The sequence below is a fragment of the Nilaparvata lugens genome, chromosome 7 (genome assembly GCF_014356525.2).
Source record: "Nilaparvata lugens isolate BPH chromosome 7, ASM1435652v1, whole genome shotgun sequence".
NCBI classification, from domain to species: domain Eukaryota; kingdom Metazoa; phylum Arthropoda; class Insecta; order Hemiptera; family Delphacidae; genus Nilaparvata; species Nilaparvata lugens.
Window position 1 is genome coordinate 32621499 of NC_052510.1, and position 24561 is coordinate 32646059.

Consider the following 24561-nt stretch of genomic DNA (forward strand, 5'->3'; position numbering starts at 1 on the left):
TCATGTGTCATTGGACTGGTTTGGAAGGTGCAATAGCGATGAGAGCATTTTATGAAAATGGTGATATAACTGCCGCAAAGAGAATATTTTGACATTATTAGAATATCATGACACTTTTGAATTCATGAACGTATCCAGTGCACTGTAAACATCCAACAACAAAACATGAACTGAAAGAAAGTACCTATTTAAAACTCTCAGTCACTGAGTCACTAATTCTCAGTCACCACTAGTCATTCAGGAATAGGGTGAAGAAATGGTTGTTGGCGAGATTCCTAACTTATATTAGACATCACAGCCTTTTTGAAGGATGATAAATCTTTCAATTGATTTTATTTAATTATTATGAATATTGTTATATAATTTTATTGTTGCAATATAATTCTTATGTAAATTTATTATATGTGTGACAATTATTGTCAATGCTATTCTAAATAGTCTATGACATGTATAATAAATAAATAAAATAAATTTTACTACCCAAGATTTGCTACACAGTCATTCCATAACATGCTGAGAACGCCGAATGAGATGTTTGACGATGAAATAAATATAAACTATATCTTTTTGATTGTGACTCAAACAGATCGAAATAAACAGGTAAAAACCCTGTTTGAAATAAACAGGTGCTAATCGTGTAATTGTTTGTTGTTTTCTACTACTTGAACGTGGAGCGTGGGTAATGAGAAATTACGATTAAAGGAACATAAATGGAATGACATAAACATACCATTTCACCTGTAATCTACCAGTTTTATACATTTATTTGTGGGAATGACATTTCAAAATTTCTCGTTTGCTTGGCTGTGATCGTTGTATGTGAGCACATCTCTCCGATGCTATCTTAAAACGTATAGATATACTTTTGGAAATTTAGATTGTATTGATTGGAGCAATAATGCATGCCATTACATTAGTAATTGACTAATTTTATGAATTTTCGTAGAAATTAAATTATTACAATAGTTCTTCTTCTTCTTCTGTGCCATCCTGTATATGTTATAATGAGCAGTAAAACAATACAAATCAATAGAAAGTGGTTCTAAATTTGTTAAAGCCTACTATTCTAGGTGACTGAACAGTTGGATTAAAGAAACTAACAATCGAAAATACTAAATTAGCAGTTTTCAAATAGCATATAGTTCAAAATTGTCGTACCTTTATAGTCATCAAAATTGAGTTTGTTCAAGAGGACCCAGCACTGGGGCAGAGGTTTGGAGACCTTCCTCGGCGGGCTCTTGGTGATTTTCACTTTCAATGGTTTGTATCTAGGTCGAGGTGTGCTGAGACGTGCCTTGTTGCGGTCGGTCTTTCTGGCTGAAGGTGTGATGGGCACATCGTCGTCCGATGAAGTCTCCATGTCCTCTCCAAACGATCCATCCAGATTGTCGATTTTGAACGAGTCGCGCTTTTCATTGCTGCGGAAAAATACTGATTGGTCAATACGATCCAATCTCACAGACAACCTGAATTCAATCGGGTTCTCTTCTACCAACTTGGATAGGTTATGACAGTCTTCTACATCTATTTTCGAGCTAGTTTCAGCAACTTCAAATCTATCGAAAGGCACTTGAAAAGTGTCAAACTCCTTCTCGGAGCATACTGCTACACCCTGATTCACTTCCCGACTGTTCTCAATTGGCATTGAGCAGTCTACTAATTTTCGGTCATCAACGACTACATTGTGCTGTTTTGGCTTTGGAAAGAGAGCTTTCTTCTTCTGTTTCTGCCTAGAAGAGCGAGTTTTCACAGACAAATGTTTATAATTTTCAGGTAATCTAACAATTACAACTTTGCATGGTTTTATATTGTTCAATCGCAAACATTTTTCCAACCTGGACGATATTTTTGACTTGGGAGAATTGAAATTTTTATCAATTTTACCATCCCGATTCAGAGAATTACTGTTTTTGATTGGTGATCCCTTAACAACTGATTTGAGGACAGAAATGTTCGGTGATTGTTTTTCAGTCTTATTAGAAGATTCCACATCATACATAACCTTTAAAGAAGGTTTCAAAATTGTATTTTTTGCTGCTTTGAAAGACTTATTTCTCTTAGGGAGACTAGACCCTGAAGCTTGCAAATTTGTAGGAGTATTTAGAGAATGCATCTTGTTTGGTTTGTTAAAGTCATTTTCATTCAATTCGAACTCATCAAATCCTTTAAAATGCTCTCGTGGCTTTTGAAGAGATATAGATTTTGATTTATTTTTACCTGTACTAGACAAGTAATTCTGCTCCACCGTCTTAGAAAGTGAATCACCAGAATCATTTACATCGCTTCTCAACTCAAAATCCAAGCTCTTTTTAATCCTACTTCTCTTGGGAGAGCTTACTGAGTCTTTCCTATTCCTACCACACTCTAACTTAGGACTGAGAATTTTCTTAGAACTTACTTGTTTTATACTAGTTTTTACACCGGGCTCAGGAGATAGATTGGCACTTGCAGTATTGTTCTTTGGCTTACTGTTGTCGGATATTTTCATTTTTTTAGGTGTGGAAGAACCATTGTCAACAGCATTTACCTCACACAAATTCAATTGAACTCCACTTGAATTCTGCTTTTCGTAATATTCTTCAACAATTTCTTTTGTCAAGTAGCCATCCTCCAGATTCGAAACCTTAATTCTAAAATCGACCATTGGTGAAAGGACATTTGCGAATCCTTTTCTTCTTTCAACCAGGAGCTGCTTCGTCTTCTCGGACAACTTATGCTTCAACGGAAAATTAAACTTCATTGCTACACCATTACTTTTGAAAAAATAAAAAGGAAAAGATTGGTTAGAATCATTTTGACAGTTTTGTTCTTGTAATTCAGTTGACTTGACTGGTGTTGCAGCTTTAATGGGAGTCTTTGGTTTTGACTTGAAGGGGGATTTGTTGGTTGTATTCGCACGACTTCTAACTTCTTTCTTAATGTTGAAATTTATTCGGAACAAATCATCATCATCATCTTCTTCTTCAACACTGTAGTCTTTAACAGTCTTAGTTTCATTATTTCCAACATTCTTATTCACTGAACTGTTCTTATTCATGGGCTCGACGTCACTACTGGCTTTCTTTTGGTTCTTGCTTGGCGACTCTGAATTTTTGTCAATATTATGAGCTGCTTCTTTCAGAGAATTCTTACAACTTTTCAAACCCTCTTCATTCACAATCTCTCTGCTTATTCTGTTCTTCTTTTGTTTCTTGCTTGGGGATTCGCTTATAACATGCGTTACTTGAGATTTCTCACTGCTTTTGCTGGATTTTTTGTTAGTTTTACAACTCATCTTGGATTTCCTATGCTCGGTTTCTCCATCGCAGTCACTCGCACCTTCTTCATTAATATTTTCAGTTTTGCAATGCTTCTTCTTCCTGTTATTATTTAACTCTATATTTTCTTGTTCTGGTTCAATATCTATAATTTGTTTTTCATTGCAGACAACATTTTCCACTTTATTACTGTTATTTGGAGGATTCTTTTTTCGTTTACTTGAACTCGGTTTATTATTGTTGCTAGTGCCATGACCATTGGTACTATTCCCAGCACCTTTGTTGTCCTTCTTTGATTTTTTCTTGTTGACAGCTTCGTTATTTTCTCCGCAGCCTTCGTTGTTGTCGATTGAGGAGTAGTCATAATCTAAATTGAAAATAAACTCTGGGCTGGTAACGACACCATCTGAATCTTCTTTAAGTTGAAGACAAAAGTCAGAAGATATATCAGAGTCTAGACTGTTTTCATCTAAAGTTTCGAGACCAGTTTCTGTCAATTCGCTTTTTTTATTATCGTTGAGCTCGATATCGTTTAGTTCATTTACAGCTTCGGCTAGACTGTTGAGGGAGGGGTCACCATGCATCAGAACATTGTCATAAGTGGATGCCGTATTTTCACAACTATTTATACCGTCATCGAACACATCTGGTTTTAAAAATGTAACCGGAGTCATTCTATCGTCAAATAGCGATTCTTCCAAATCACTGTCCGCGTTTTCTTTTTTAGAGCACCAGAACCTTTCCTGGTTAAAAATGTTCATGGGAGTACAACTCATGTAACTGTCATCTTCTGAACTATTGATGGATATGGGCGATGACACTCTGACGGCAGTCTTGCTGATTGGACTCTCCTTCCTCATGATATCTGCATTGCTTTTCAACGACTGGCGAGTTTGTCGTCTGCTAGAAGGCACGTCTCGTTCTTCATCACATTCGTCCGGAGCTCCATCCAATTGAGGTATGTCATCCAGGTCCATTCCATTCCATACTGAGTCTTGCCAACAGTCTTCTTTCCTGAAATTAAAACGATTAAAAGTCAAGTTTTAGAATTTAAATAACATATAATAATGTTAAATCTGCAGTGATTGAAAGCACCAGCACATTGCCGTGAACAAGTGAAGATAATAATATGGTGGAATTTTTTCTTTAGCGAAAATAAGCAATCGTAAATATTTAGACTTGAAATTGTCTCAATTAGGTAGCCTACACATTAATCAAAAAGTGCTGCTTTTAAAACTTTAAAACGTTTTAAAGTTTATCTCAATTTTAAAACGTTTCTTGATATTTATTTGAGTAACGATGCACTATTTTATGTTGGTTTGTTTCAATAAATATGTGTCTTTGTTTGTTTCAAATAGTTTATTTTTATTACATATTAAACAGATGAACTGTATCTGTCTGTCTGAATATTCAGTCGGTCTAAAGAAGCCATAAAGGCGAAACGCGCATCACTCCTACAATGAGAGAGCAATTTGTACTTGTAATTTGAATAGTATATCACTTTTACAGTAGAGGAAGGAATGAATATGAGTTTTTAAAATTCAACATCACATTCTAGTTCTTCTAGAAGATTTTACAAATAAATAGATGAATGAATATCTATTGTCTCTTTTCTGTTTAGGGCTACTTGTAATATAAATAGAAATAAAAATCTTCGTACTCTTTTTTTTTAATTATTTTAACACAACTTGAAAATGGCATGAATGTTGAAACATGTTGTGATAAAATTATTCAAAAAAAGGATATGAGATTTTTATTTGTATTTATGAATATCTATATACATTCATCTTATTAGCTTCCTCTAATTAATTGAACCGTTGGACTAGAAGAAACCAAATCATAATCAAATTTAAAAATTCTATACAGTATCAACAAATGAATGATTAATATTAAGGTCGGTCGCAATACAAGTGTTTTATTTACTTAGTATAAGAAATGAAATTTGTTGAATATGCATTAATGATGTGGAACTTTTCATTTTTGTCAAATCCACATTAATTAGATTTACTAACAGAACTGCAGTTTCGTGTTGAAACCAAAACAGTACAGCTGAAGATGTGTGTTGGTTTCATCACGAAACTTAGGTTCTGTTTGTTAATTTTAATAAAGTGGATTCGACAAAAATAAATGTGTGTTTTTAGAAACATAGTTAAGCAAAGTTAGGTTAGGTTAGGCTGACTCACTGTGTAGTATGGTCTGCAAGAGAATCGACGGCCGGCTGCATTATTGCTAGAACGCTGTCTGCCTCCATATTGGAACAGTGGAACGACTGACTGAGCAGAGCTGTGCCACTTTTCGACCCCTCCCCCTCCCCCTCATACGATTCGGCGCCCCTCTCGGCAAGACCTTGCATCATGTCAAGTAGTGACACATCTTGTATATTGACAGCTGCAACAACCACAGTCATACCATTATAAGGGAAATGGGGTTTATAGCATTCCTATGTATTAGTAGTCAATATCTTATAGTCTACAGGCTCAATGCGTTTCGCTTTTCGAATACATCGAGTACATTCTAGATATTCATTCTCGAGAATCAACTACATAATAATGTCATTATTGAGTTGAGAAATTGATACTTAGAGGGTACAACAACAACTATTTTTTACATTTTGATTGACTAAAAATATAGCATCCTTTACATTTTATTTATATAATAGCATTATAGTACCCTTGTTTTAAATTAATGTAAAATAATAGATTAAAAACACAAATTAAAACTACTAGTTTCGATGTTCCACATCATCTTTAGGTTTTAAGAATAAATTTGAAATAATAAACTTTACTTGATAAAGTTTTAGTAAAACGTTCATTTGAAAATTTATTCTTAAAACCTGATGATGATGTGGAACACATTTGAATAGACGCACGCTGAATGACTTTGCAGTAGATGGGTGGACATTCAAAATTGTTAGCATTTCTTATCTGGGTGTAGATGTGAATAACTTCAATAAAGTGAGCAAAGAAATAAAACAAAGAATCATGGCTGGGAATTGTGCCTATTACGCAAATATCAAGCTCATAAACTCCAGAGCCATATCTAGAGTGACCAAATTGAAATTGCACAGGAAACTGATGAGACCTTTACTAACAAATGGGGCGGAAACCTGGAGTATCACAAACTCGGATGCATCCAAGCTCAGGATATTTGAAAGAAAGCTTGTTAGAAGAATCTCTGCAGGTATTAATGGAGGAGGTGAATGGAGACAGAAGACAAAACGAGAAATACATTATATTTTCCAGGGTAGAGATATTGTACGACACATGAAATCCCAGAGGCTACAATGAATTGGGCACCTAGAAAGAATGGCTGAACAGAGAAAATGTAGATTGAGGATAAGGGTAGATTGGAGGGGATAAGACAAAAAGGCAGACTAAGAAATTGTTGGCTGGATGAAGTAGAGGCAGATATTAGATTGACGAGGGTAAGAGGTTGGAAGCAGAAAGCAGGTGACCGTTTGGTGTGGAGGCGAATAGTGGAAGAGGCTAAAACTCACGCTGAGCTGTAAGCTGTAATGCCGAAAGAAGAAGAAGAAGAAAATGTGGAACATCGAAACTAGTAGTTTCAATTTGTGTTTTTAATCTATTATTTTATATTAATTTCAAAAAAGGGTACTATAATGCTATTTTATAAATAAAAATAAGTAGCCCTGATTGCATACACTTTACATTCCAATTGGAGAAGACCATCCAAAACAATGCACTAGTCCTAGAAAAATTAAAAAGTTCCTATTGAAGAAATGTTTTTATAGTTTAGATCAGTACGGTATTTTAGCATTAGGTTAGCCAGTATGGAATGATGTGATAATTTTTCATGTGTAGTGTTAAGTTGTGTAATTTTCATGTAGATTAACAGTGTCTATACAATAATTTACTATAATGTTTCTTGGACAATAAATGAAATTTGAATTTAAATATAGCTTATAGCAATCTGGTCCAAGATTTTAAAAATTGTTCATTGTATTGAAAGTTATCAAGGACTCTTGAGAAGAACTGGAAGAAACTTTTCAAGTTCCTAGAAGATCTATCAAATTAAGAGAGCTGATTGTCTACTCTAGAATACACAAATAAAATTAGAGAAGAAATACTGACGAGCCTGGGAGAGCGATAACACCAATTGTTCATCAATAACTGAGTCATCCAAGTTGGGCACAAATGTGGACGATTCATGGTCAGTGCAGATGTTACAGGCCCCCATGGATGCTTCCACCATCGATGCATCATGGATGGCATCTCCTGGAGTTGACTCGATAGGGTACAGAACTGTGCTCACACTTCCTCCAGAAATTTTACCACTCAGCTGTAAAATCAACAGAAATATCAAGAATTATCTGAAGAATGACATAGATAAGAATAACATAACATAAAATGACGAGATAATGAATGAAAATAAATGACACACGAAATGAAAATAAAATAAATGACGAGAGATGAAAAAGTGAGAGGTAAAGTGCCAATGAAGCAGATATATTCAAGTCATCAATTGAAGTTGTGATTGAAGTCATACCCGTATATCTTATAAAATATTAGTCGTTGGTTCTTATATTAATTAATAATTATTATTATGTCGTAAATATATTCTATTCATCAAGTAAATATATTTTTACGTGATTTAATTATTAATTTTCCTGATTGAGATTAAATATTCTATTGGTTCATTTTTGTAGCCTACGAAAAAATTGGCAACGGTGTGGAGTTAGAAAAGCATGGAATTATCTGATTTGTCTATTCAGATATCTATTTATTCATCAACAGTGTATTAATTGATAAGTATGAGATAGATTTTATTGTCTTTTAATGTGTTAATATCATTGTTACTGTTATTGTTATTGATTTGTTGTATATTGCTTTTACTCATTGAATTTTTGTGTGTTGTGAATAAATTGAAAAATTGAAATTGAAATTGAAAGATAAAAGGAACAATGCTTTAGGTGAGCTCCAAACCACAAATAAGCAATATCTATTAGCTATCCTTGGGGTTTATTATCCCCCCTCACGTTTTATCCTTAATCACAATTTTAGACTCAACGATATTATACTTCAAATATTGTTCAGAAGGTATCAATCATCACCTTTTCAATTAAATCAATTTTCTAACCATTCGTTTTTACTGTATCTCTCACACAGGTCATCCTTGATAGGCTAATATTGTTTTGTTTTTATTGTTATTTGAAAAGTAATAGTTTCTTTGGAGAAAATCTTCTGCCTATCTGCATTTCTATACAGTAATGAATAAAAAATGAATATGAAAATCTATCAATTCCGGCAAATCTAAGACACGTTTTAAACGAAAAATGTAAAATGTATGTTAAAACTTGCATAATTTATTCAATTCTACAGGTAGGGTAGTATAAAAATCTACTTTGAGCTAGTAAAATTGAGTTTCGTTATACAGAGAGCTGCAGTAGAAATTCCTTTTTTGAAGTTAACGCCATTCAGTCAGCTGATGTCGTAGACCAATCAGGGGATAAATTGCTAACATAACGCCTGCAATGCTGGCAGGAGTCATGAAAAACGCCAGAAATCGGTTTACTCAGTGTATGGAGAATGGGGGACGTCACCTACCTGATTTGGTATCCAAAACTAATTGAAACAAAACTTTATATATGTGTCTACATTACAAAAAAAATAAATACAAACTTTCTGATTCATACAAAGGTTTATTCACTTAAAAAAAGTAAGTTTCGCTGCCGCACCTGTAGAAGCAAGATTAGATCTATCAAAATTTGTTAATTGGATCTATTGCTTCTGCAATTATTCCGCTCATATTCAATAAATAAATAATTAACATAAAGTTAATGGTCATTCATATTATTTGTGGATTTTAAATGTATAAATAGATAAATAAACGAGTTTCATAAAATTCGTTACAAATTACTCATTTTTTACAATGGATTAAACAACAGGAAATTTCAAGAAAATGCATAATTCATCATGGATAACTTTGTTAATTATTTCTAAAACTCAGAAATTAATATTATTTTCTTGTTGGTTTATACTCGTACCTCAATTTCATAAAAAATCATGAAATTTTGAATTATTTCGTACTCCATCGTTAATCGTAGTGAACACAACAAAATATGTTTGTTTCCAGGCAGTTTCCTGAATGATTATTTACAAGCTGAGATAATAAATAATCAATTACTGAACAGCTCAACCAGGTATTTCTGATAGGAGCGTCACAATCAACAAGATAAATAGTTTATTAATAGATGCCTTTCTTATCTATCATTCAGTGCAATTAAATCACCTCAACAGAACTAATTTACATCTTCTAATTACATAAATTAAATTTTTTGCTAAACATTACAAATTTGAAATACTTTTTTAACTAAATCTTTAATTTTATTCACATTCAAACACATTCAATAAAAAATGTTTGTATAAATGAAGAATAATTATTTTTTATTTAATTCATAGCATACATTAATCTGAGTCCCGGTTTCCAAGACACTTATTGAATCTTTCTAATGAACCATTAAACCTACATTGAATATGTAGGCTTGAAGGTCCTAGAAACCAGATTGGCCCGATTTCGTCAATATAAAAGTAAAATGTATAGATAATAGAATATTCAGTTGAATAATGTGCTTATAGTAATATTGTAAAAGCTGTGGTGCTATTTTTGAAAAAAAATTATGTGTTAATTCTATATTATAATAATTCAAGGTTTGTTTTGTATTTTTTCGAAAGTTTTGTTATCAACCTATCCATATTTAAAATTGATAGTTTAATTCTGATGTGGAATTTTCAGTTTGTTTGGTGTAAAAATTGATATGGACATAACCTATTTGGTCTATTTGAGACAAAATTAAAAAATAGAAGTTTAGGGCAATAGCCTGTTTTGTCTTTCCTGAATATTGTATTTGTTTGCTTCATTCAATGAATTAATATTTTATTAGTCATCAACTCACACAAATTCGGATGAGAGAAGTTTTTCAACAGTACAATATACCATAGAAAAAGATATAATCTATAATATAATAAAGGAGATGATTAGTTACAGGATAGAAAATTTACGAATGACGCATCATCATGTCTGAACTACTGGACTGATTAACTTGAAATTTTCCATATAGATTCCTAATTTACCAAGGACGGTTATAGGCCTATTTTAAATTTTTCAAAATTTCAGTAGGTCAAATTTTTTTCAGTTAGTCAAGTTTTTAATTACACCCTTGCGGAGCAGGGTTACCTGCTACTACAGAATTATTCGCCACGAAAACGCGCATTTCACTTTTCATCAGCTGACACCACGCTTATTATATTTTGTATCTTACAGAATACAATGATGTGTTTACATACATAATATAAATAAGGATAGCATCAGCTGATCGAAGGTGAAATGCGCTTATTGTTCATGGCACTCAAGTCGTCTGTAGTCAGCTTAACATAGCAATGCTTATGCTATATTTTCTTTATGATTATACATAATCAAAATACTGTAATATTTTATTTATATCCATAAATGAATAAAAAACAAACAGATTTATAACACTGAGGCCCGGTTGCACAAAAGCCGGTTCAATTTTAACCGTGATTAATTTCAGAAGAACCAATCAGAGAAGGCCTTTTTGATAAGACGGCTTCTCTGGTTAGTTCTCGTGAAACTAATCACGGTTAAAATTGAACCGGTTTCTGTGCAACCGGCACTTAAACATTGATTTGTACTGTATAGTGAGTTTCATTTTTATTATACTTAGGATATGAGTTAGAATGGCCTTAAAAGATTTTCTTAATAAAGAATATCATTAATTTGGATTTTCTCCAACTTATAATCACCTACCTCATTAAGTGCTTCTCTGAGCCTCTGCCTCAGCAAAACTTCACTGAGGGTTTTGTTGTTGGCCGTTCTCTGTTGCGATTGCTTCTCACTGAGCTGGCTCGCATCAGCCTCGTTCCTCAGCCTTTCTTCACTCCAAATTCCCGCCAACCCTGGATTCGCCACCTCTCCTTCTAAACATTAACAACGATACTTGTAAATGAGAAGAGCAAATGTTTTAACAATCGCACAAATTGACAAAAATGCTGGTAGAAAAGCATAGATACTAATTATTATTATTATGGTTAATCATAGTAGTATGCACAGAATTGTTCATTGACTACCAAACCATCGGCATAAAATTACAGACAATAATAAGGATATGACACACTGAAACAGCCTAAACATAATTCAATTTTTTGCCAGTCCAGTCACTATATATATATTGGTGCATGCAATTTATATTGTAGTTCTGATTTTTCAATATATTATTTGGGTACATAAGAAGTCCAGAACCAATTTCTTCATGCAAAATTTCCTTGTGCTAGATACAGGATAGCCCAAAAACCTCGTATTTTCGGCTCATTTTCCAGTTTTCAGCTATTTCTGCCAAATATCGTAATCGGACAGAAAAATTTGCTCTCGCCTTTTTTTAGATTATAAAATTCTGAATAGAATGAGATCATTCGGAACTCTCTATCTCCAATGAGTACTGAGTTATGATGTTTCAAAAATGAGTGAAATTTGAAGAGAAAAATCAATTTTTACAAATATATTATTTTATCAAGAAAACTGTTAATTTTATTGAAAAAATAAATATAACTAGTATTGTAGTCCATAATGTAACGAATTGAATGGCTTACAATAGAACTGTTTCCGATCAATGGGTACAGAGATAATTGATTTCCAGTTTGCTGTTTACTATGGCTAAGAGAGTCAGCCGCGCCGTTCTGCGTCAACTGTTTCCCCTTCCACGGCGTCAAATCGAATCGCAAATACATAACAATATACATCAATGGATTCGCAATGAGAGTGGCTACATTAATTATTCGACTCATTTTTCTTTAAAACTACTTGCTTTGAAGTTAATCGAAGAAAACAAAAAAATCAAATCGCAAACCCCCTAAATTTTTACAAATATATTATTTTATCAAGAAAACTGTTAATTTTATTGAAAAAATAAATATAACTAGTATTGTAGTCCATAATGTAACGAATTGAATGGCTTACAATAGAACTGTTTCCGATCAATGGGTACAGAGATAATTGATTTCCAGTTTGCTGTTTACTATGGCTAAGAGAGTCAGCCGCGCCGTTCTGCGTCAACTGTTTCCCCTTCCACGGCGTCAAATCGAATCGCAAATACATAACAATATACATCAATGGATTCGCAATGAGAGTGGCTACATTAATTATTCGACTCATTTTTCTTTAAAACTACTTGCTTTGAAGTTAATCGAAGAAAACAAAAAAATCAAATCGCAAACCCCCTAAATTTTTACAAATATATTATTTTATCAAGAAAACTGTTAATTTTATTGAAAAAATAAATATAACTAGTATTGTAGTCCATAATGTAACGAATTGAATGGCTTACAATAGAACTGTTTCCGATCAATGGGTACAGAGATAATTGATTTCCAGTTTGCTGTTTACTATGGCTAAGAGAGTCAGCCGCGCCGTTCTGCGTCAACTGTTTCCCCTTCCACGGCGTCAAATCGAATCGCAAATACATAACAATATACATCAATGGATTCGCAATGAGAGTGGCTACATTAATTATTCGACTCATTTTTCTTTAAAACTACTTGCTTTGAAGTTAATCGAAGAAAACAAAAAAATCAAATCGCAAACCCCCTAAATTTTTACAAATATATTATTTTATCAAGAAAACTGTTAATTTTATTGAAAAAATAAATATAACTAGTATTGTAGTCCATAATGTAACGAATTGAATGGCTTACAATAGAACTGTTTCCGATCAATGGGTACAGAGATAATTGATTTCCAGTTTGCTGTTTACTATGGCTAAGAGAGTCAGCCGCGCCGTTCTGCGTCAACTGTTTCCCCTTCCACGGCGTCAAATCGAATCGCAAATACATAACAATATACATCAATGGATTCGCAATGAGAGTGGCTACATTAATTATTCGACTCATTTTTCTTTAAAACTACTTGCTTTGAAGTTAATCGAAGAAAACAAAAAAATCAAATCGCAAACCCCCTAAATTTTTACAAATATATTATTTTATCAAGAAAACTGTTAATTTTATTGAAAAAATAAATATAACTAGTATTGTAGTCCATAATGTAACGAATTGAATGGCTTACAATAGAACTGTTTCCGATCAATGGGTACAGAGATAATTGATTTTCCGTGATTAACTGCATTTTTCAACTTTGAGGGTGGCTAGGGGGGAAAGCTCCAAGTGGATTTCCTGGGACTTTTGGGAGAATGACCCTCTGGGAGGGTTCTATCGATGGTAAAAGATTCAGCTTTTATTTAATTTTCGGATCGAAAAAACCTTTATTGACTGGGCTAATAGCCTAATGAAATTTTTATCAATGATCAATAATAGCATAACGAAAAATAAAATGTTTAGTCATTCATCTTTCAAAAGGTTAGGTTTTGCTTTGAATGGGCCGAGGCCGTAGGCCGAGAAGCACATTTTTGCCCGTGGTGCGAACGCTATTTTTCGCCACACGAAAAAATAAAACAATATGTTTTCTAAGGGATTTATATTCAAAAAATTAATATTATAGGAAATACTATTAAATTTAGAAAATATATATATATATATATATATAATATTGTTTATTAGGCACTTCCGAAAGCAAAACTGAAAGGTCATAGCTCAAGCAAATCTTAGGTAATCTGAATATCAGGAAATTGTCCAAGTTTTTTATTTTTTATTCTGATGTTATAAATGTTTCGATTCTTGAAAAATAAACACAAATAATGAAGTTTTTTGATCAGCTGTTTTAGCTCACTTGAAATTTGGCCAATCTGAATGTCAACAATGCTTATCGTCGTCGGCTGTGGAAGTTTAGGTTAGGAGTTCTATCCTACTCTGAAAATCGAATTTGAATAGTTTAATATAATATATATTATATGTATTTCATTAATCCAAATAAAATGATAGTATCTTATTGCAGAATACTTTTTTCAATTCTAGAAACATAGACTGATTCCGTTTTATAAACTATTTGTAAAAACGTTCAGCACCAAGTATAATGCCCAAGAAGTTCCAAAATTATCCACCAGGTTTCGTGATAAACGCAGCACTATGAGGTTAGAGGTTGGATTCTATTATACTCTAAAAATTGAATCTGAATAGTTTGTAATATCTTATTTGTATTTCAGTCATCCAAATAAAATGATAGTATCTTATTGCAAAATACTTTATTCAACTCTAGTTGCATAAACTGATTCCGTCTCATAAACTATTTTGTAAAAACGTACACATCAAACCAGAATCAGCTGACTTCAAGGTTATTTTACAGCCCTACGGCCGTAAACATTTTACCGGCCTGGTCAGAAAACAATCACTTTCGGCATCCATAGTTAATATGTTACCCGAATATCGTTAACACCTTTCTGAGAGAGTCGCGTATGATATTTTTCGCAATTCTGACATATAAACTAATAAAATATCATCGTTCACATTTCTTATGTCTCTATTGTTGCGCCACTTACACAATAAAGAATACTCGTTAATGTACCTAACTCTTGATTTTTCTGGTAGAAGATTTGCAGTCAGGATTTCTGATTCTTTTAAAATTTCACTTGGAATTTCACGGGCATCATCGTCTTCAAGAATTTTTGAAAATTTGGAATGCGCTAATCAACAATAAATAATTGAATAAAAATGGTTGCAAAGCGAATGCTGAATTAGTTTGATTTGAAATTCGAACTGAAATAATGGCTACTTCAGATGAAGAAAGTTGACACTCGCCTGATCTAGCGGATGACTTATTAACTACGGATTTATTTACTTTGGGAATGTTCATTTTTATTCATTAATGTTTGTTCTGGGGCTGTGATCCCGAGATGCTGATTGGTCTGTTCTATTCAAGTCATCTCTAAGCTCCGCCCTGGCTTGGAATATCTATCCGAAAATCCGATACATTAGCTCCCAATGCTAAAGACCATTTCTCTTTCACCTTTCTTAGTTCCATGTTAGCGGCCTGAAAGGGTACTCTTTCCGGCCTTAGCCGGAAAGAAACCTGTTCTGCCGTGAGACGTGAGTCGTCTGCAAACAATGTCTTTCAGATCTACATAGGGACTGGAAAACAGCTGCTTTCTGTGCAGTGTTGCAAAAACGTATTTTTCTAAAAAAGAATTTACATAGAGTACTCAATTCTCCTAGTAAAACAGCTTATTTCTGAGGAGAATCTACTTTTTCGCTCGCTAACCATCTGCGCATGCGCAGTAGATTTTCTTTAGCTTGCTAATCATTCACGCATGCGCAGAAGAGTTTCTTTACACTCTCTAATCAGCTGATGATAAGCAGCTCGCCAAAATTAAGTCAAAATTCAAAATATTTTATTGCAGCAGCTAATTTAGAACATCAATTGCATTACAAATGTCAATGATAGATTGAATAGAAAAATTATTAACTCCACCAGATATAAGTGATTTAACAGGTTTGGGCAGTTGTAGAAAAATGTTTGTATGTAATTCGCGCATAATGCTTCTTTATCGCTCTTGCAAAATTATCACGCTCCGCTTCGCGTCGCGTGATAACTGTTTTGCCCGAGCGATAAAGTCGCGCATTACGATCTTAATACATAAATAGCTATTTCAGCTTTTCACAAAATAATTTTACAAAATAGTTTGGAGAGAATGCTCATTTGAACTATCCCGCTGCTATCAGCTGTTTTCGTTTTGCTATAATGCCAACAATATAACAGCAAAATATTGTGAATTTCCGTCATGTTTACTACGTTAGAGTCCTGGACTCAAATAAGTCAATAACTTAGTAGACCCCGGAGTTTAGAAGATAACATCGTGACTCAGAAAGTCGATTTAGACCCGAGCGCTCATTTTAGTCCTGGACTCTGTAAGTCCAGGCCCTAAGTTTATTCTTTGATATGATGTATTCAATATCAATGAATGAATATAAATATTTAATTATATTATTATAAATCATTGAAAAATATTAATAAATTGTTATTTAGTGATGTTGATATTTGATATCTGATAACTATAATTAATTATATTAATAGCTACCATTGGTTTCTTCCGAATTATTTCTTGAAGTGGGAAAACCTTTGACATTTACAGAAATTTGGACATAGCCTTAAGATTTGGACTATATTTTCAAAATTGTTGCAGAAATAGTAAGGGTCATGTCTATTTTTTCTTCCACTACGTATTCTTGTCAATAAATGAAATAAAACCTCCTTGAGAATATCATGTTAACTGTATTAACTAATAACCTATTTTCAAAATTGAAAAAAATATAAATCGAGTGACCTGGCTTGTTCAGTCTGGTGTTTTCAGGTCGCACCATGCCAATGTCAGGGCCTCTAACATGACTTAATGACTGTTTAGGCGATCATCTGAAACACGTGAGTGTCCTGAAAAATATCATGGCCGTTAGTGAATCGAACCCGGGGCCACTAGTCGACTACAGTCATTCCAAAGTGAATACTGTCACAATGTGTTTTGTGACGAAGGACAGAGAGTCAAAACGCATGACTATCTCGGAGTTTGATTTAAAATGAAGAAATATTTTTGATACGCATCCCCACTGTTTCTCCTTTTTGGAGATAACAGCTGAAGAGAAGCAGCTTCTTGAACATTGAAAGATAGATTTGAGCTCCTCTCGTTACAGGAGGCTCTGTAGTGAACTCGTGATCGGGTTGGTGGCTGAAATTCAATCAGTCGGTTTCATTCCTCGTGAAATTGTAAGTTAGAGCTGATCCTCTTTGACTACAGGAGTAGCTTACGGAACTCGAGGCATTAGTGTTCGTGACACTCGCAGCGGTCCTGGCGGTAGAGCAGACAGTCGAAAACCTCTTCTCTACCCTAGTGCGCGGAGAACGGTAGTAGCCCCCCCCCCCACGGTTATTGTGATGCTGTTCATTTCGGGTGTTAGGCAACTTCTCGGTGAGCATACCTCTGTTACCTACCCTACCGCGCTCACCTAAGATTCCTTTACCCTCATAACCCTTATACCTTACCCCTAAACCTCATATCCCTTATACCCTTAGGCAGGGGAGCGATTTCGGCTGTCAAGCAGTCGCTCACCCCATCTCCTATTAGGATGTTTCGTCAGGGGAGAGATAAAGGCGCCAGCCAGTGTATTTTTCAACCAGGCAACGAGAAACGTGCGTGACGGAGGAACCGCCAAGCTGATCAAACCTCACCTCCTGGCCTCTACCAGACGCCTTCTGAGACTATCTGACTTGAAGCAACATCCAGAAAGTCAATATCAAGGTTAGTGACACTACCATCACTCTTTCCGAAAGAAGCATTCTGAGCAGCAACGTATTGATATTTTCCACCAAAAAATATTTCATGATGAAGAAAAATTATTCAGAAAACAAGTGAAGAAGGCTGGAAGTCAATATCAAGGTTAGTGAGACCAATACTGTCAATATCGTCACTCTTTCAAAAAAAAAACAAACATTTTGAGCAGCAATGTAGCAGGGTATTGGTATTTTCCACCAAAACATATTTCATGATGGGAAAACATTAATCCGAAAACAAGTGAAGTTTTCACAACTTAAGATTCTTGTTGAAGCACAGTATGGCTATTGAAATGAAAAGTATTGGTTGATGGATAAAAATATTGGTTGATGGATTAGCCATGATTATTTCATAAAGTGATTTATTATTATGAAACTAACGTTTTTATCTATTTCTATATTTTTATCTTTATATCTAGTTCTTATCTATAGAATCCTAATTTCTATTTAGTTCTGCCAAAAATAGTTTTTTACTAACCTGAGACTGTTTTCTGATTCAAAATATCGCTAGCGAGACCATCGACTTCCAATTCACAGTAAGTAGTTTTTGCCAGCCTTACATCGCATTCTAGATTAGAATGCATGGATCCTAAGAACAGAATTAGATCAATATTATTATTTTCATTCAAATTCCATTATATTTTAAATAAAATTGTAATAAGGTCTACTACTAAAACACGTTACATACAGGGACAATAGTAGCTCCACTAGCTGTCGCGGGAACGCGCAATCGGTAATGACATGTACATTTCAGTTCTGGAGATTTCAAATTCTGTGTTCCAGCGGAAGCTAGTGAAAGCTACAATTGTCCCTGTGTGCAGGCAGCTTCATACAGAAAAATTAGTTCAAGGATAAAAATATTCATAACAGTAAGTATTTATGTAAAACACTCTTAATTAATGAATCTATCATTTCAAGACGATTAATACAATGAGTACGACTAGAGCGTTTTCAAAAAAAATAGCACAAGGCCCATAACGAAAATTGGTACCTAATTTTTATAGATAAGTTCTACTGAAAACAGAGGTTAAACTTTAAACGAATGAGTCAAAAAAGGAACAATAATACAAAAATGTTACACCCGAAAACCTTTCTACAACCTTTCTGATAGTAGACACTCGCTTGTAACATGCTATAGACATAATGCCTATAGCATGCCACATAATAAAGGAGATCCGAGTGTATAATTTCCAAGAATATTTAATTGAAAGAGGTGTTTTAGCTTATTTTTCCCCATATTAATCCTGCAAGGGATGAATGGATATATTTTTGGTCAAATAATATTGACAAACTGTATAAAAAATTATTTTTAGAACGGGCTGCATAAGCATTTATAAATGTATTCATTATTTATGAAATTCGTGAAAAATGCGTAACTCATCAATATATTTAAAATGAATGAAAAATTGTAGCGTTCTTGTGAAAATATTCACAAGACATGCAAAAAACGAGAAAGAATGGTCATCAAGATACCACAAAGAATAAGAGATCAGCCCGTAGAAAAACAAAAGGATTGTGGAATGGAAACTGGGAAGGAATAAGGAATATGGAAAAGGAAAAAACAGAAGAAAGGTTGGCAGTTGGTAAATTAGGCAGTTGAGTAAGGAGAGGAGGAAAGATAAATGGAAATAAGGAAAAGGAATTAAACCGATAGACAGTTCAACACTCACCAGGTTCCTTTCTAATATCTACGGATGACAGTTGAATGAAGCTCATTCCATGTAGATTATAGTCGATGAAAAACTGTAGTATGAAGGGCAAATGAGCTTCATGACATTGAAATATTTTATTGCACACGGCCCCATTCTATAAAAAGAAAATACCAGCTTGTATACAAGATTTTAGATGTAAATCTCTATTCAAGTCGAAGAAGGAAATGCGAGGATAGGTAGGAGATCAAGGAGTGAACAATCGAATAATATAATTCCACGATAAATATAAATTTTTGCAATTATAATCAGTAGACGAAGCGAAATTTCTTGAAAAAAACAACGAGAATTAAGATGTTGAAAAAATTTGCAGATAGGCTAGGTGTATTTGGTGGAGGTAGAGTCGTAAGCCCGTATGCCGATTAAATTTCTACAATGAGTACAATCTGTAGCGAGAAAAATATGGAATCGAGAAATAATGAAATTGAAGACTATTTAAGAATCATGTAGGCTAACTGAAGTATTCTTGAAACAATGTGCAAGTAATTGAATTTGGAAAAATTCATGCTTACTTCAAGATCAATGCTTTTTGTTCAAAAGGCAACTCCTGTGAAAGGACGGACATAGAAGTGTTTTTCTACATTCACAGTATTTTTGCCGTAATGTTTGTATCAACAGTTTCGGTTTTCCTATTTTTAATTTTTGACAAAGAGGAATATTTTGAGTAAACCACATTTTATAAAATAGTATTAATGTGTAGCGTTTGATATAGTAGAGTAATACGAGTAGATTCATTGAACAAGACTGATGATTGAATAGTTATTCAATCATCAGACCAATTATCTAGAAATAAAATAGTTCAATACATTATTTTTATGTATCAAAGGTAACTTACCTGTAATAGATCGGTAGCTTTTTTTACAATCAAAGGATTATAGAAATAGATTTTCAAGAACTGGTGGCTTTTTTCGTGGTAACCGTAGAATGGCCTGAAAAATAAATGACTAACATGAAGCATTCAATGACTATTCACAAAAGACACTCAAGAATCTCTTTAGCAAGAATACTATTATTATTTTTCAATGGATAAAATTAATAGTTTAGATGAGCTAAGATAGCAAAAGGGTGATATACATACATGTATATAAAAGTTCAGCTACATAATCGACAGGTGCATAGAGTAAAAAATTGGAAATTGAATTAATTTGTTGCGTTACAATATGATATTAGACAAATTATCAAGTGACTGTAATCATAAAAATATTCATGATCTGGTCCAACTTGTTGTGTGTTCTCTGCCTTGTGATGGCACTACTCGGTTAATGCACAACTCCAAGGCAAGAAGGCTTCACAATGCAAGTACAACACACTCAACTCGACGCATTACAATTTTGAAAAATCAATGTGTCAGTAATTTAAAAAATCATGCAGCAATACAATCATCAGCCTATATCGGTCATGAAAACAAATTTAAATATGACACATTTTTTGATGTTTTTTTTTTTCAGATTACGTCCTAAAGACTCCAGTTATGGAGTATAAGACAAGTCATGTTATTACATAATAATTCTAACACTAAGTAGTTCAACCTAGTTTAGGTTTGAAAGGAATTCTTGTACACTATAAAAAGCTTTATCAATAAATATTTTTTCATTTGTTTTTTGAAAATCTTCAAATCATCATTACTTTTCAAGATTTGAGGTAGCTTGTTATAAAATTTCCTACCAATATAATCTGGTTTTTGTTCAAATAACCTACTATTGTGACACATTATATGATAATCTGCTCTGTTTCGCGTATTATACTCATGAACATCTGAATTCTGGATCACACCACTCGTTTTCACATGCATTACAACTTCATATACATACAAAGATGGCACAGTTAATAGACCAAGCTTTTTAAATAAAGGCCTACAAGAGTCTAACCTATTCACTTTCTCTATACATCTGAGTGCCTTCTTTTGAATCTTGAACACTCTGTCCATATTTTGTTGAGATGAATTACCCCATACTAAAATAGCATACCTAATATGAGATAGTATAAGTCCATGGTAAGCAGTTAACAGTAGTTTTTTATCATTCAGCCTAGCAAGCTGCCGCAGGACAAATACCCCAGATGATATCTTATTACATATCCTCTCAATGTAAGGATGCCATGTTAATTTCCTGTCCAATAAAATTCCCAAGAATGCTACTTTCTCTTCTTGGTCTAATTCATTTTCCTCTACAAACACATTTATTTCTCTATCCTCTACTGAATTATATTTACTTTTGAATTGTAGGAATTGACATTTCTTACTATTTATTGTTAATTGCCTTTGCTTCAAGAATTGGACAATTGACTGTACTCCAGTAAAAGCATTTATTTCTAGACTATCTAATAAATAATTGTTAAAGATAAGCGATGTGTCATCAGCAAACAACAGAGCACTGTGATCTTTTAACTCTTTTGGTAATTGGTCCACATACAACAGAAACAGTAAGGGACCCAGAATTGAGCCTTGAGGTACTCCAGCCTGGACCTCCAGTTTTTGAGATTTAATTTTTACCATTTCATTCCCATCCACCTTGGTAAGCTCAACACACTGGTTTCTACCTATGAGATATGATTCAAACCATTTTAGTTCTATACCATTCACACCTACAGTTTTTAGTATTTCCAATAATATTCTATGGTTCACACAATCAAAAGCTTTGGATAAATCAAGAAATATTGCGGCTGCCTTCTCACCTGAATCTATTATATCTATTAGTCTTTCAACAAGGGATACTATTGCAGTCTTAGTAGATTTCCCTTTCTGGAACCTTTCAAAAATTTTACTTATTACATTTAGAATACTAATGGGTCTATAATTTTCAACTCTTTCAGAATCACCGCTAGTGAAAGCTACAATTGTCCCTGTTTGCAGGCAGCTTCACACAGAAGAATTAGTTCAAGGATAAAAATATTCATAACAGTAAGTATTTATGTAAAACACTCTTAATTAATGAATCTATCATTTCAAGACGATTAATACAATGAGTACGACTAGAACGTTTTCAAAAAAAATAACACAAGGCCCATAACGAAAATTGGTACCTAATTTTTATAGATAAGTTCTACTGAAAACAGAGGTTGAACTTTAAACGAATGAGTCAAAAAAGGAACAATAATACAAAAATGTTACACCCGAAAACCTTTCTACAACCTTTCTGATAGTAGACACTCGCTTGTAACATGCTATAGACATATGCCTATAGCATGCCACATAATAAAGGAGATCCGAGTGTATAATTTCCAAGAATATTTCATTGAAAGAGTTGTTTTAGCTTATTTTTCCCCATATTAATCCTGCAAGGGATGAATGAATATATTTTTGGTTAAATAATATTGACGAACTGTATAAAAAATTATTTTTAGAACGGGCTGCATAAGCATTTATAAATGTATTCATTATTTATGAAATTCGTGAAAAAATGCGTAACTCATCAATATATTTATAATGAATGAAAAATTGTAGAATTTTTGACAAAAATTGTAGAAAATTGACATGCAAAAAACGAGAAAGAATGGTCATCAAGATACCACAAAGAATAAGAGATCAGCCCGTAGAAAAACAAAAGGATTGTGGAATGGAAACTGGGAAGGAATAAGGAATATGGAAAAGGAAAAAAACAGAAGAAAGGTTGGCAGTTGGTAAATTAGGCAGTTGAGTAAGGAGAGGAGGAAAGATAAATGGAAATAAGGAAAAGGAATTAAACCGATAGACAGTTCAACACTCACCAGGTTCCTTTCTAATATCTACGGATGACAGTTGAATGAAGCTCATTCCATGTAGATTATAGTCGATGAAAAACTGTAGTATGAAGGGCAAATGAGCTTCATGACATTGAAATATTTTATTGCACACGGCCCCATTCTATAAAAAGAAAATACCAGCTTGTATACAAGATTTTAGATGTAAATCTCTATTCAAGTCGAAGAAGGAAATGCGAGGATAGGTAGGAGGTCAAGGAGTGAACAATCGAATAATATAATTCCACGATAAATATAAATTTTTGCAATTATAATCAGTAGACGAAGCGAAATTTCTTGAAAAAAACAACGAGAATTAAGATGATGAAAAAATTTGCAGATAGGCTAGGTGTATTTGGTGGAGGTAGAGTCGTAAGCCCGTATGCCGATTAAATTTCTACAATGAGTACAATCTGTAGCGAGAAAAATATGGAATCGAGAAATAATGAAATTGAAGACTATTTAAGAATCATGTAGGCTAACTGAAGTATTCTTGAAACAATGTGCAAGTAATTGAATTTGGAAAAATTCATGCTTACTTCAAGATTAATGCTTTTTGTTTAAAAGGCAACTCCTGTGAAAGGACGGACATAGAAGTGTTTTTCTACATTCACAGTATTTTTGCCGTAATGTTTGTATCAACAGTTTCGGTTTTCCTATTTTTAATTTTTGACAAAAAGGAATATTTTGAGTAAACCACATTTTATAAAATAGTATTAATGTGTAGCGTTTGATATAGTAGAGTAATACGAGTAGATTCATTGAACAAGACTGATGATTGAATAGTTATTCAATCATCAGACCAATTATCTAGAAATAAAATAGTTCAATACATTATTTTTATGTATCAAAGGTAACTTACCTGTAATAGATCGGTAGCTTTTTTTACAATCAAGGGATTATAGAAATAGATTTTCAAGAACTGGTGGCTTTTTTCGTGGTAACCGTAGAATGGCCTGAAAAATAAATGACTTACATGAAGCAATCAATGACTATTCACTCAAGAATATCTTTATCAAGAATACTATTATTGTTTTAATGGATAAAATTAATAGTTTAGATGAGCTAAGATAGCAAAAGGGTGATATATATAGAAGTTCAGCTACATAATCGACAGGTGCATAGAGTAAAAAATTGGAAATTGAATTTGTTGCGTTATAATATGATATTGGACAAACTATCAAGTGACTGTAATCATAAAAATATTCATGATCTGGTCCAACTTGTTGTGTGTTCTCTGCCTTGTGATGGCACTACTCGGTTAATGCACAACTCCAAGGCAAGAAGGCTTCACAATGCAAGTACAACACACTCAACTTGACGCATTACAATTTTGAAAAATCAATGTGTCAGTAATTTAAAAAATCATGCAGCAATACAATCATCAGCCTACATCGGTCATGAAAACGAATTTAAATATGACACATTTTTTGATATGGTGAGAATCTACTTATAAAATAAGTTACAAAAATAACTCAGAGATCAACAGACGAAATTGAATTTTGTAGAATATTGATGTTTCGTAGAACGAAGATGATTAGTATAATAGAGATTTGAATGTTGAATGTGTAAATAGTTATCTTCTATTAACTGGCCAAAGAACACCTAGCCATTGCTGTTGGCTACTATAAAATAGCCTA

At 33.4% G+C, this 24561-nt stretch overlaps 1 protein-coding gene across 1 annotated transcript in view; it reads right to left on the reverse strand.

Moving 5' to 3' along the window:
• LOC111048559 (DNA polymerase zeta catalytic subunit) overlaps positions 1 to 24561 on the reverse strand; it is a 72976-nt gene that overhangs the window by 43474 nt on the left and 4941 nt on the right. The window contains 7 exon segments of the mRNA XM_039432572.1: positions 1159 to 4271; positions 5441 to 5645; positions 7349 to 7556; positions 11043 to 11212; positions 17974 to 18084; positions 22910 to 23045; positions 23784 to 23877. Coding sequence (XP_039288506.1) covers positions 1159 to 4271; positions 5441 to 5645; positions 7349 to 7556; positions 11043 to 11212; positions 17974 to 18084; positions 22910 to 23045; positions 23784 to 23877 — 4037 coding nt within the window.